The sequence below is a fragment of the Heterodontus francisci genome, chromosome 3, assembly GCF_036365525.1.
Source record: "Heterodontus francisci isolate sHetFra1 chromosome 3, sHetFra1.hap1, whole genome shotgun sequence".
NCBI classification, from domain to species: Eukaryota; Metazoa; Chordata; class Chondrichthyes; order Heterodontiformes; family Heterodontidae; genus Heterodontus; species Heterodontus francisci.
The window spans coordinates 165,597,302-165,610,299 of record NC_090373.1 but is presented as its reverse complement, the minus strand read 5'-3'; the positions used below and the strand labels follow the sequence as shown (position 1 = coordinate 165,610,299).

At 42.7% G+C, this 12,998-nt stretch overlaps 1 protein-coding gene across 2 annotated transcripts in view; it reads right to left on the bottom strand.

Annotated features, from left to right (window-relative positions):
- Window positions 1-12,998, bottom strand: part of rpf2 (ribosome production factor 2 homolog) — a 41,980-nt gene that overhangs the window by 20,688 nt on the left and 8,294 nt on the right. For both annotated transcript variants that reach the window (XM_068027330.1, XM_068027331.1), the window contains 2 exons: window positions 12,308-12,347; window positions 1,033-1,114 (listed from right to left, as the gene is read on the bottom strand). In XM_068027330.1, coding sequence (XP_067883431.1) covers window positions 1,033-1,114; window positions 12,308-12,347 — 122 coding nt within the window. The remainder of the gene's footprint in view (window positions 1-1,032; window positions 1,115-12,307; window positions 12,348-12,998) is intronic.

Below are 12,998 nucleotides of genomic sequence, written 5' to 3'. Positions count from 1 at the left end.
GTCTCAGTTAGTGCTATTAAATCTATACCTTGCAGTGACATAACTGCTTCTAATTCCTCCAGTTTATTTCCCACACTCACGCACTTAAATACTTGTGGGCATTTAATGCTGCTCTTATTCTCTTGTCCAAACAGCTTTCTCCTTTATTTCAGACTTTTCCCTGCTTATGTCAATGTTATGTTCCTCTTCTACCTCCTTTATTCCACCTGCAATCCATCCTTTGTTTATTTACCACATCTATTTCTACCTTCTTCTAATTGCCTTTATTTTTGCTGCCTCCTTCCTTTCTAGTTTAAATGATGCTTCATTTCCCTGTTTAGCTGTTTTACCAGTTCATTAGCTCCTATCCTTGTGGAGGAATGCCAATTTTCCTCAGAACGGGTGCCAAAGCCCCAGAAAAAGATTTCGCTAACCATTCAGCTGTGCCTTCAGTTCCCTAATCTTCCTATTGTATTCTATTCTAACATGTAGTTGGAGAAGGAATTTAGAGATTACTGTCCTTGAAGTCCTAATCCAGCTATTTAACCTCCTAAACCCCCTTTGCAGGAATTCAGATAATTATTGACTGAACTGTGAAAAACAATGGCTCTGTAAAAGGAATTTGAAAAGGGTGGGAAATCGGAGACAAGGAAGGAGAAGCAGTGTAGTTAATGACATTTTAGCAGATAAACGTAACATTTAAAATTATATTTGTCTGTGATTCCACAAATGATAGATTAAAGGGACTCCACAAGACATGAACCGACATGTATACAGGCACAAGATCTCCCTTGGCTCCACTCACAGATACTCTTCTTTCTGGAACACAGTTGTAATGTTCAGCTGCCAACCTGGTCTGCCCTGCAGGCAAATCCAGATAACTGCAAAAGCGATCAACTGCTGAGATCAGGTGGCAGTTGTAATTTCCTGTAAATTTCAGGGTCCACGCTAATGATTAAGCATTGAAGTGTAGTGCCTGATGTTATAGATGCATGGCAGATCTAAGATGTATATATGGGTTGTAAACCTGATTTAATAGAACTGCAAACTTACCGATTATCAAATTGTGTGGTCGCTTCTTATTGTGAGAACCAAACATAAACAAAGAACAATCAGACTTCTTCGAAAAAAATTCCTATACAAAACACAAAAGGCATTCAGAAGATGAAGAGACCACTACAAACTACACCTCAAAAACTGAAAATATACAATAATCTCTGATGTTTTTCAGCATTCTTTTAAAAATACATTCCTTAAAAGTCTAAAGCATCCACTGGTAATCTGCTTTCGCCTCCTTGTCTCGAGACACAATGGGTAAGCGCCTGGAGGTGAACAGTGGTTTGGGAAGCAGCGCCTGCAGTGGCTATAAAGGCCAATTCTAGAGTGACAGACTCGTCCACAGGTACTACAGATAAAACTGGTTGTCGGGGCTGTTACACAGTTGGCTCTCCCCTTGCGCTTCTGTCTTTTTTCCTGCCAACAGCTAAGTCTCTTTGACTTGCCACTCTTTAGCCCCGCCTTTATGGCTGTCCGCCAGCTCTGGCAATCACTGGCAACTGACTCCCACGACTTACGATCAATGTCACAGGACTTCATGTCGCATTTGCAGACGTCTTAAAAGCGGAGACACAGACGGCTGGTGGGTCTGATACCAGTGGCGAGCTCGCTGTACAATGTGTCCTTGGGGATCCTGCCATCTTCCATGCAGCTCACATGGCCAAGCCATCTGAAGCGCCGCTGACTCAGTAGGGTGTATATGCTGGGGATGTTGGCCACCTCGAGGACTTCTGCGTTGGAGATACGGTCCTGCCACCTGATGCCAAGGATTCTCCAGAGGCAGCGAAGATGGAATGAATTGAGACGTCGCTCTTGCCTGACATACGTTGTCCAGGCCTCGCTGCCATAGAGCAAGGTACCGAGGACACAGGCTTGAAACACTCGGGACTTTTCTGTTCCGTGTCAGTGCGCCATTTTCCCACACTCTCTTGGCCAGTCTGGACATAGCAGCGGATGCTTTTCCCATGCGCTTGTTGATTTCTGCATCTAGAGACAGGTTACTAGTGATAGTTGAGCCTAGGTAGGTGAACTCTTGAACCACTTCCAGAGCGTGGTCGCCGATGTTGATGGATGGAACATTTCTGACGTCCTGTCCCATGATGTTCGTTTTCTTGAGGCTGATGGTTAGGCCAAATTTGTTGCAGGCGGCCGCAATCCCGTCAATGAGTCTCTGCAGACACTCTTCTGTGTGAGATGTTAATGCAGCATCGTCAGCAAAGAGGAGTTCCCTGATGTGGACCTTCTATACTTTGGTCTTCACTCGTAGATGGGCAAGGTTGAACAACCTGCCACCTGATCTTGTGTGGAGGAAAATTCCTTCTTCTGAAGACTTGAACGCATGTGAGAGCAGCAGTGAGAAGATGATCCCAAACAGTGTAGGTGCGAGAACACAGATCTGTTTCACGCCACTCAGGATAGGATAGGAAAGGGGTCGGATGAGGCACCGCTATGCTGAATTGTGCCTTTCATATCATGGAATGAGGTGATGATACTCAGTAGCTTTGGTGGACATCTGATCTTTGCTAGTAGTCTGAAGAGACCACGTCTGCTGACGAGGTCAAAGGCTTTGGTGACATCTATGAAAGCAACGTAGAAGGGCATCTGTTGTTCACGGCATTTCTCCTGTAGCTGGCGAAGGGAGAACAGCATGTCAATGGTGGATCTCTCTGCTCGAAAGCCACACTGTTCCTCAAGGTAGACACGCTCAGCCAGCTTCTGGAGTCTGTTTAAAATGACTCGTGCGAAGACTTTCCCCACTATGCTGAGCAGGGAGATTCCACGATAGTTGTTGCAGTCACCCTTGTTCTTATAGAGGGTGATGATATTGGCATTGTGCATGTCCTGTGGCACCGCTCCCTCATCCCAGCACAAGCAAAGCAGTTCATGGAGTGCTGAGAGTATAGCAGACTTGGAACTCTTGATTATCTCAGGGGTAATGCTGTCCTTCCCAGGGGCTTTTCCACTGGCTGGAGAATCAATAGCACCACTGAGTTCCGATTTTGTTGGCTGTTCGTCCAGCTAATCCATGATTGGCAGAGACTGGGCTGCATTGAGGGCTGTCTCAGTGACATTTTCCCTGGAGTACAGTTCTAGGTAGTGCTCCACCCAGCGGTCCATTTGCTTGCGTTGGTCAGTGATCGTATCCCCTGATTTAGACTTGAGGGGGCGATCCTCCTGATGGTTGGCCCAAAAGCTCTCTTAAATGCCATCATTACTGGTACCATCGCTACTGGTAATAGAAATCCTTTATTTAATCTACCACACTATTGCGGATGGGGTGAAAGAAATAGTACTACACTGAAGTGAGCAACATATCAATTGTGTCTTCATTAAGTGATCAGCATCCCTGAACTGCTAATTGTTTCAGCAGTTAGTTCTCAAATAACTGTGTCAGCAATACATAGTGCCTAAACTGATCTTCCGGCTGGGTCTGGGTCTGTCAGTGAATGCATCTTCTGTTGTGATACCGAGTCATGTAGGCCAGGGGCTCGAAGGTTCAGGTCACTGGTGCAAGTAGCGCTTTTCGTGACCATTGTGGCATCAGACCACCTGGCCAATATCGAGTCTTAGTAGAGTCACAACTTCCTTCAGCTGAGCATCAGGAAGGTCAAAACCATCATTCTCAGCGGCAGCAACCACGTCTGTTCCCTTGACACTGATTTTATCTCCCTCCCTCGCCTCTCACTCAGGCTAAATAAGGCCTGAAGAAATCTTCCCAAAGTTGAAAGTTATGCCCTATGTCTTAACTTGAGAGCATTAGCACATCACTTGTTAATTGTGTATCAATTGTTTAATTATGTGCAGGATGTTAACTGGGGTCTTACTTGAGCACTTATAAGGAGACTCTTACTAAGACTGTGACAGGGTTTGAGTAGGAGCTAAATGTTTGTAATCCTTTTACTCTGCACAATAAATGTGAAACTGACTGGAGCTAGGCTCCAGCATTATCCTTCCGTAACAAACTTTCTGGAATTTAACACGGTATCCGAGAATGGTTACCTAAAGCTGAAGGTTGGAAACAAGGATTTTTTTTTTTTTTTTACATAGAAAACTAAAATCTCACTGGCTATTGTGGAAAATATGGCAGAAAGCAAGTGTAAATTGTCAGGGTACGATTATCCTCCGATGATCTCCAAGTCTGAACCATATGACCAGTCGAGAAATGAAATGAATATATGGACACGGGTTACATCTCTACCAAAGAGAAAACAAGGTATGGCCTTGTCACATCCTACCAAAAGTAAAATCAGAAGTGTTTTGTGAACTGGATGCTTGCCAGCTGGATACTGAAGGAGGTTTAGATCTTCCGTTAGAATTCTTGGATGAAATTTACAAGAAAGATGACCTATTGAATGTGTATGAGGCATGGTCAGACTGATAGATTTCGGAAAATAGATGGTTATTCAATGGAGGAATGTGTCATGGACTTTAACAGGCTGTTTAGAAGGTTGAGGAAATTCAATTTGGAGATCCCTTGTTCAGTGCTAGCATTTAAATTGCTAGATTGTGCTAGGGTGTCGCATATGGACAGGCTCCTGGTTCTAACTGGGGTTTGGTTCTTTGGCAAAAGACTCCCTGTTGGATCAAATGTCTGCTGCCTTGAAGAAATTCCTGGGGAATGGCATTTCCTACAGTCCTGGTAGAACAAACAGGGCATTTTTGCAGTGACACTAAGAATGGAGGACTCAATGTTTACTGGATTTCAAAATGGTCCAGAGACTGGAAGCGGGCATAAGTACCATGGAAGAGTTGAAGACAGGAGGAATGAGGATGAAAGTACCTTTAGCAGGTCTGAATATTACAATGAAAGACAGAGGTAAAATAGCAATCATAGGTGAATGAATCCCAGGAATGCCCAAGGAACAGTTAATAGGTGCTTCAGATGTCACTCAAAGTATTATGAAATGAACTGCTCAAAGCGGAGGGGCAAAGTCCTCAAAATGAGAGAGAATTCTGAGGCAATAGAAGAAGATAATGATAGATCTGAATGAATTGTACTAGTCACAAGGAGTTTTTGTCTTACAATGAATGTGCTAGTTGTGGATTGATTCAACTGTGCTATATTAAATAGTGCTTGCACATCCGCAGTACATGGAACAGATTGGTTACAATGTTATCTGGATTCACTCAGTAGTGAAGATCAATGCAAGGTTAAGGAGTATAAAAGTACTACCAGCTTTGGGTTTGGTGATGACAACACATTGAAGTCATTGAAGAGAGTAGTAATCCCATGTAAAATAGCTGGAGTAAACCACTTTATCAGTATTTATGCAGTCTCCGTAAGGTACCTTTTACTGTTGAGTAAACTTTCAATGAAAGGCACAAAATGAGACTTGATATGGAGCATGATAAGGCAACTGTATTTGTAAAGTCAGTGAATTTGCAGTTTACTCAGTCAGGGCATTGTTATATGCCCTTAACAAAAGGTAATGTTTCTAGGCAGTGTTAAAGTATTAATGGCATCAGGTGTTCAGAATCAGAGATTAAAGTTACAAAGACAATTTTCTCATCTTGTCAGACTAAAACTCCTGCTAAAGAATGCAGGTATGATTGATGAAGAGTATACGAGGATAATAAAGATTAGTGAAAAGTGTGAAATCTGTAAAAAGTATCAGGACACCATCATGTCCTACTGTCAGCCTTCCATTGGCACGTGACTTTAACGAGGTAGCTGCCATAGATTTAAAGGTATGGGACAAAGACAAGAATATTTTCATTCTACATTTTATAGACCTAGCAACTAGATTTAGTTTTTACACAATAAATAGCAAGGACAAAAGGGTGATTATAAATAAATTCATAGAGATGTTGATAGGGACTGAACTTGGGGCACCAGCTAGGTTTCTGACTGAAAATGGAGGGGAATTTGCCAATGACGAGTTCAGAGACGTGCGAAACCAAACATTGTTATGAATAATGCAGCTAAAAGTCCTTTCAGCAATAGACTCTATTAAGGGAATCACGCAGTGATTGATGAAATGCTACATAAAAATCTTAGTTGACCAACCAAACTGCAAATTGACAATAGCCCTGGCATAGGCAGTTCATGCAAAGAATTCACTTTAGATGCTTGGAAGATATAGTCCCAATCAATTGGTCTATGGGCAGAATCCCAAACTGTCTTCTGTGCTGTGCGACAGTCCTCCTGTTCTAGAAGGTACTAAAATTAGTTCCATTATTTTTTCTGCAAATTTGAATGCTTTTACATGCAGGGAGATGGGCTTTCATCAAGGCGGAGGTCTGAGAACATTTCAGAGAGCTCTGAGGCATTGTCTAAGACCATCTGAGGTGGAATTTAGTTCAGGAGATTTGGGGTATTATAAAAGAGCGGGTCATAGGGAATGGAAGGGCCCTGGTAAGGAAATAGATCATGATGGTAAGACAGTAGTTATCAAGATTGGAAATCAAATTGTTAAGGTTCATTCCTCCTGATTAATCGGGGGCGATTACAAAATCTCAATCGGAGTAGCTGATGGAGGGAAATGAGGCATCTTGTACCCCAAATGATCATGTGTTTTGCGATGAAGGTCCTGAGGAACAGAATGAGGTAGATCAAGGTATAGTAACGGGAGCGATCTTGACGCTTCGGAAAGAGCTATTGCATCCAAAGGCCAATTTTCCCGAGCAGGTACTCGGGTGACATATATTCCAGAGGCATCTAATAAATGGAGGGGTGAACAATTGAGACGTGCAGGAAAATCTGTCAAATTTAAATATTGGTTGGATGTTCATGATGACAGCCAAGAAGCAAGGTCCATAGACTGGCAGAATGGGGTGAAAGAGTGCAGGGTAAAAAAGCACAGTGCAAGCTCTAATAGTGGGTCTGGAAGTGACTCTTGCATCAGGAAATTATCCCATACTAGAGAAAGAGCCTCTGATAATGTGCGAGGGAGATCTTCTAGCAGTAGTCCGAAAAGACATCACAGTGCTAATAGAGACAGTAGTTTGAACAGATTCCACTATAAAATGAAGGCAAGAGAGCAGTCACAGAATAGAACTAGAATCAGAAGTCCTTATGACTGTGAATTTTCAGTAGTCACCATTAAACTTGAGGATAAACTAATAAGAGAAGCAAAACATAAGGAATTAGACAGTTGGAGAGAGTTTGGAGTCTATTCTGAGATACCAAATAGCGGACAGCCAGCTTTGTCAGAGATGGATTTGTACATCCTTCCTGATGGGACTTAAAAGGCTAAAGCCAGGCTAGTGGCGAGGGGTTTTTGAAGGGTGATTGGGTGATACCGATGTTAGAGTGGATTCTCCCACAGCTGGAAAAGTAATCTTAAATCTTTTTAGCTCTTTTGGCCACATACTCGTGTGAGTGTAGATCCATTGACATAAAAGCTGCATTTCGGCAGCGTGATACCTTTCAGAGAGAAGTGTTTCTGAAACCACCTAAAGAGGCAGCAGATGCAGAAGGAAAACTATGGAAACTGAACAAACGCATCTATGGCCTTAATGATTATTCCAGGGCGTGGTATTTCTCGGCGAGATCTGTTTTTTGTTGAAAATTGGTTGTGTTCAATCAAAAGCAGATCCTGCAATGTTTTTTAGTATCAAAGGGAAACTTTCAGGCATCTTCATGATGCACGTTGATTTCTTATGGGGTGGTATTGCGGATTTTGAGAAACTTGTTAAGGTTGGGCAGAATTTAAGATTGGAGTCAGGCTTGTGGGTCCTTTTAAATATATTGGTTTAGATATTAAGCAGACTAAGTCTGGAATAACTTTAAATCAACAATCCTATTTAGAGAATCTTACACCTATCCTGGTTAATTGTGCTAGATCATTGCAGAAAGATGATATACTGAAAGTAGAGACTGACAATGTGAAGCTTGTTTGGTCAATTAAATTGGTTGTGCACTCAAACTAGACCTGATGCTAGTTTTGATGTGCTGGAACCAAGTACGATGATGAAATACCGGAAAGTTGAGACCGTTTTAAGGGCCAATAAAACATTTAAAAATTTTAAATCTGCAGAAATGTGTACTGAAGTTTCCATCTTTAGGTGACCCAAAGAACATGAAACTAGATATTTTTAGTAATGCTTCACGTGCTAATCTTCCCGATGAGCATTCAAGTGTAGCTGGTTTTATAATATTTGAGTGAAAATGGGAAATGTTGTCTTTTGTTTGCACTGAAGTGCTGACTTGGGTTGCAATAGAGTGCTACAGTGGTAGTTTGGTAACTGAGGATAATTAAGGGTTAATTTTATCTTAAATCTAATGTCTTTTATTTAGCAGGTTAACTTAACAGTTGCTGTTAGGGTTGGAGAAGGTGAGTTTTAGACCAGCTTTAAACAGGGTTCACTCAGGCTCTGCTTGCAGCTGCACCTTGTTAATTAGAGAAGTGGCTTAAACCAGTTTTCAGGGGGCTTGAGTCAGTCAGTATAAAAGTGAGCCATCTTACAGTGCTGACTTTGTTTGCACTAGAGTGCTACAGTGGAAGTTTGGTAACTGAGGAAGTTCGGTAAGGAGGGAGCAAGGAGCTCCTTTCATTTCTTCCCTGTCCTCGGAGTGAGGGGAGCCGAGAGCTTCCAAAGAGCACAGCTGACTGGGAGAAGACTCGGAGGGAGGAGTTCTGGACCAGTAAGTATAAAAAAAACTTACCTATGGTTAAAATAAAAAGACCCAGGTGCCAGGGTCAAGGATGTCTCTGAACGGACAGGGGGCATTCTGAAGGGGGAGGGTGAACAGCCAGAGGTTGTGGTACACATCGGTACCAATGACATAGGTAGGAAGAGTGATGAGGTCCTGCAGGGGGAGTTTAGGGAGTTAGGTAGAAAGTTAAAAGACAGGACCTCTAGGGTTGTAATCTCGGGATTACTCCCTGTGCCACGTGCCAGTGAGGCTAGAAATAGGAAGATAGTGCAGCTAAACACGTAGCTGAACAGCTGGTGTAGAAGGGAGGGTTTCAGATATCTGGACCATTGGGATCTCTTCAGGGACAGATGGGACCTGTACAAGGAGGACAGGTTGCATCGAAACTGGAGAGGCACAAATATTCTGGCTGCGAGGTTTGCTAGCGTCACGTGGGAGGGTTTAAACTAGTGTGGCAGGGGGGTGAGGACCAGAGCAGTAGGACAGCAAGTGAAATAAATGAGGGGGAACTAGTAAATAAGGCCAGTAAGACTAAGAGGAAGAGCAGGCAGGGAGGTGTTGCGGAGCACAGCGGGACTGGTGGTCTGAAGTGCATTTGTTTCAATGCGAGAAGTACATCAGGTAAGGCATGTTCCTGTGAGGAAGGAGGATAAGTATGGCAAGTTTCGGGAACCTTGGATAACGCAGGATATTGTGAGCCCCGTCAAAAAGAAAAAGGAACCATTCGTAAGGACTGGAAGGCTAGGAACAGACGAATCTCTTGAGGAATATAAGGACAGTAGGAAGGAACTTAAGCAAGGAGTCAGGAGGGCTTAAAGGGGTCATGAAAAGTCATTGGCAAACAGGATTAAGGATAATCCCAAGGCTTTTTATACATATATGAAGAGCAAGAGGGTAAATAGGGAAAGGGTTGGCCCACTCAAGGACAGAGAAGGGAATCTATGTGTGGAGCCAGAGAAAATGGGTGAGGTACTAAATGAGTACTTTGCATCAGTATTCACCAAAGAGAAGGACTTGGTGGATGATGAGCCTCGGGAAGGGAGTGTAGATAGTCTCAGTCATCTCATTATCAAAAAGGAGGTGGTGTTGGGTGTCTTGCAAAGCATTAAGGTAGATAGGTTCCCAGGGCCTGATGGGATCTACCCCAGAATACTGAGGGAGGCAAGGGAAGAAATTGCTGGGGCCTTGACAGAAATCTTTGCATCCTCATTGGCTACAGGTGAGGTCCCAAAGGACTGGAGAATAGCCAATATTGTTCCTTTGTTTAAGAAGGGTAGCAAGGATAATCCAGGAAATTATAGGCCGGTGAGCCTTACGTCAGTGGTAGGGAAATTATTAGAGAGGATTCTTCGGGACAGGATTTACTCCCGTTTGGAAACAAACAAACCTATTAGCGAGAGGCAGCATGGTTTTGTGAAGGGGAGGTAGTGTGTCACTAATTTGATTGAGTTTTTTGAGGAAGTGACAAAGATGATTGATGAAGGAAGGGCAGTGGCTGTTATCTATATGGACTTCAGTAAAGCCTTTGACAAGGTCCCTCATGGCAGACTGGTACAAATGGTGAAGTCACACGGGATCAGAGATGAGCTGGTAAGATGGATACAGAACTGGCTGTGTCATAGAAGATAGAGGGTAGCAGTGGAAGGGCGCTTTTCTGAATGGAGGGATGTGACTAGTAGTGTTCCGCAGGGATCAGTGCTGGGACCTTTGCTGTTTGTTGTGTATATATATATATAAATGATTTGGAGGAAAATGTAGCTGGTCTGATTAGTAAGTTTGCGGATGACACAAAGGTTGGTGGAGTTGTGGATAGTGATGAGGATTGTCAGAGGATATAACAGGATATAGATCGGTTGGAGACTTGGGCGGAGAAATGGCAGATGGAGTTTAATCCGGACAAATGTGAGGTAATACATTTTGGAAGATCTAATGCAGGTGGGAAGTATACATTAAATGGCAGAATCCTTAGGAGTATTGACAGGCAGATAGATCTGGGCATACAGGTCCACAGGTCACAAAGTGGCAACGCAGGTAGTCAAGAAGGCATACGGCATGCTTGCCTTCATCGGTCGGGGCATAGAGTATAAAAATTGGCAAGTCATGCTGCAGCTGTACAGAACTTTAGTTAGGCCACACTTAGAATATTGCGTGCAATTCTGGTCGCTACACTACCAGAAGGACGTGGAGGCTTTGGAGAGGGTACAGAAGAGGTTTACCAGGATGTTGCCTGGTCTGGAGGGCATTAGCTATGAGGAGAGGTTGGATAAACTCGGATTGTTTTTCACTGGAACGACAGAGGTGGAGGGGCGACATGATAGAGGTTTACAAAGTTATGAGCGGCATGGACAGAGTGAATAGTCAGAAGCTTTTTCCCAGGGTGGAAGAGTCAGTTACTAGGGGACATAGGTTTAAGGTGAGAGGGGTAAAGTTTAGAGGGGATGTGTGAGGCAAGTTCTTTACACGGAGGGTGGTGAGTGCCTGGAACCTGCTGCCGGGGGAGGTGGTGGAAGCAGGTACGATAGCGACGTTTAAGAGGCATCTTGACAAATACATGAAAAGGATGGGAATAGAGGGATATGGTCCCCAGAAGTGCAGACGGTTTTAGTTTAGGCAGGCATCAAGATCGGCGCAGGCTTGGAGGGCTGAATGGCCTGTTCCTGTGCTGTACTGTTCTTTAGCTTGGGAAGCTAAGTAAATAGCGTTGTTAAAAACTGCAGAAACACTGGGCCGTGTGGAGGTAGTGGATAAGGGGTTCTACTTGTTAAATATTTTAGGTGAAATTCTGAACAACGGACATACTGAAGATTGGATACCCATTGAATGTCCCACAAAAAACTATTATCCATATAACAATTTACAGTCTACAAAAAGTGAAAGTAAGGTAAGACTATGGTTGACCTTGCTGGATTTAAACAAATGCTGGAGAAAGGAAAGCTCCAAACTTAAATGCGTAGATGCAAGTCATCAGCTATCCAATTGTTTCACAAACAAATGCCAGTACAAAGAAATTGTTAGGGGTGTCTCGCAAAGCAATACTTTGTACCTAAATGGAATTTAGTTTGAAATACTATTTGAGTGTATTAATTTTTTATAAAAGAAAGAAGGGAATCTGTTAATTGTGGATCAATTGTTTGATTCCATGCAAGTGGAGGGCATTAACTGGAGTCTAACTTGAGCACTTATAAGGAGACTCTTACTGAGACTGGGGGAGGGTTTGAGTGAGGAACTACATGTTTGTAATCCTTTTACTCTGTACAATAAATGTGAAACTGAGTAATGATTAGGCTCCAGCATTACCCTTCCACAACAAGCTTTCCGGAACTTAACATCACTCTCCTGATCAAGTGTTATTTCTCCAAGGGAAATATACTGACAGATTTATATCATCGGGCAAAGTAAATTTTAAAATCGTATTCACGTACTAATTTTTCGCCCCCACAGTAAAATTCTCCCTCAATATGAACGATACACACAGCTGCAGGAACTGCAAATGTCAGTGCCTTTCATCCCCAACAGATAATTATTAGCAGTACAAACCAATGAGATAGCATCGCAGAAGTGCTTGATGATCAAACTCAATTGTGTCCACTGAAACAGAGTAAGACTATCAAGCTAAAATTAAACTGCAGTCTGTAGTGTTTAAATATTAGGCTTAACAAGCTGCCTACTCACCACTGATGTCTGATCTTCAAAGGGTCGAGTAATATTTTTTCTGATTAAAAAGAAAGCAGTTTAAGAAACAAAAACATTTCAGATTGCTCGAACAATCTTTAGTTTTTCTGTTAAAGTGTCCCATTGCTTTTAGCGGTGGAACCAAAATGGGTTTAGCAATAAACCTGCATTTATAAGGCACTGTAACATATCAAAATGTCTCAATTTCTCGCAATGTTTGAGGTTGGAATATTATTTCCATAATTATGGCACCCATTCTAAACGGCATGATCCAAATGGCCAGTTAACCTGTTTTTTGGCGATACTGGTTGCGGGTGACCAGGACAACAAGCGGACAACCTCTTCCTTGAATAGTGCCATGGAGCTTTTAATGTCTTATTTGTGAAAGACTTATCTCTTCACTGTGCAATATTCCCTCAGCACTGTTATACAGTGTCATCTTGGGTTATCAGCTCAAGCCCTGGTCTATACTTCTAGCCCACAAGCTTCTGACCCTGAGCCAACTGAGGCATGGTGACAGAATTTAACCCAAAAGTATTGCAATCTGAATGGAAGTCTCCAGATGTCTCATTATTACCCTTACAATTAAAAACTGTAACACCATTCTAGATGCTTACTGTCTACTAAACTTTTTAAACTCTCATATTTTTCAATTTGAATACAAGTTTTTTGTTCCTCCACCCCCACAACC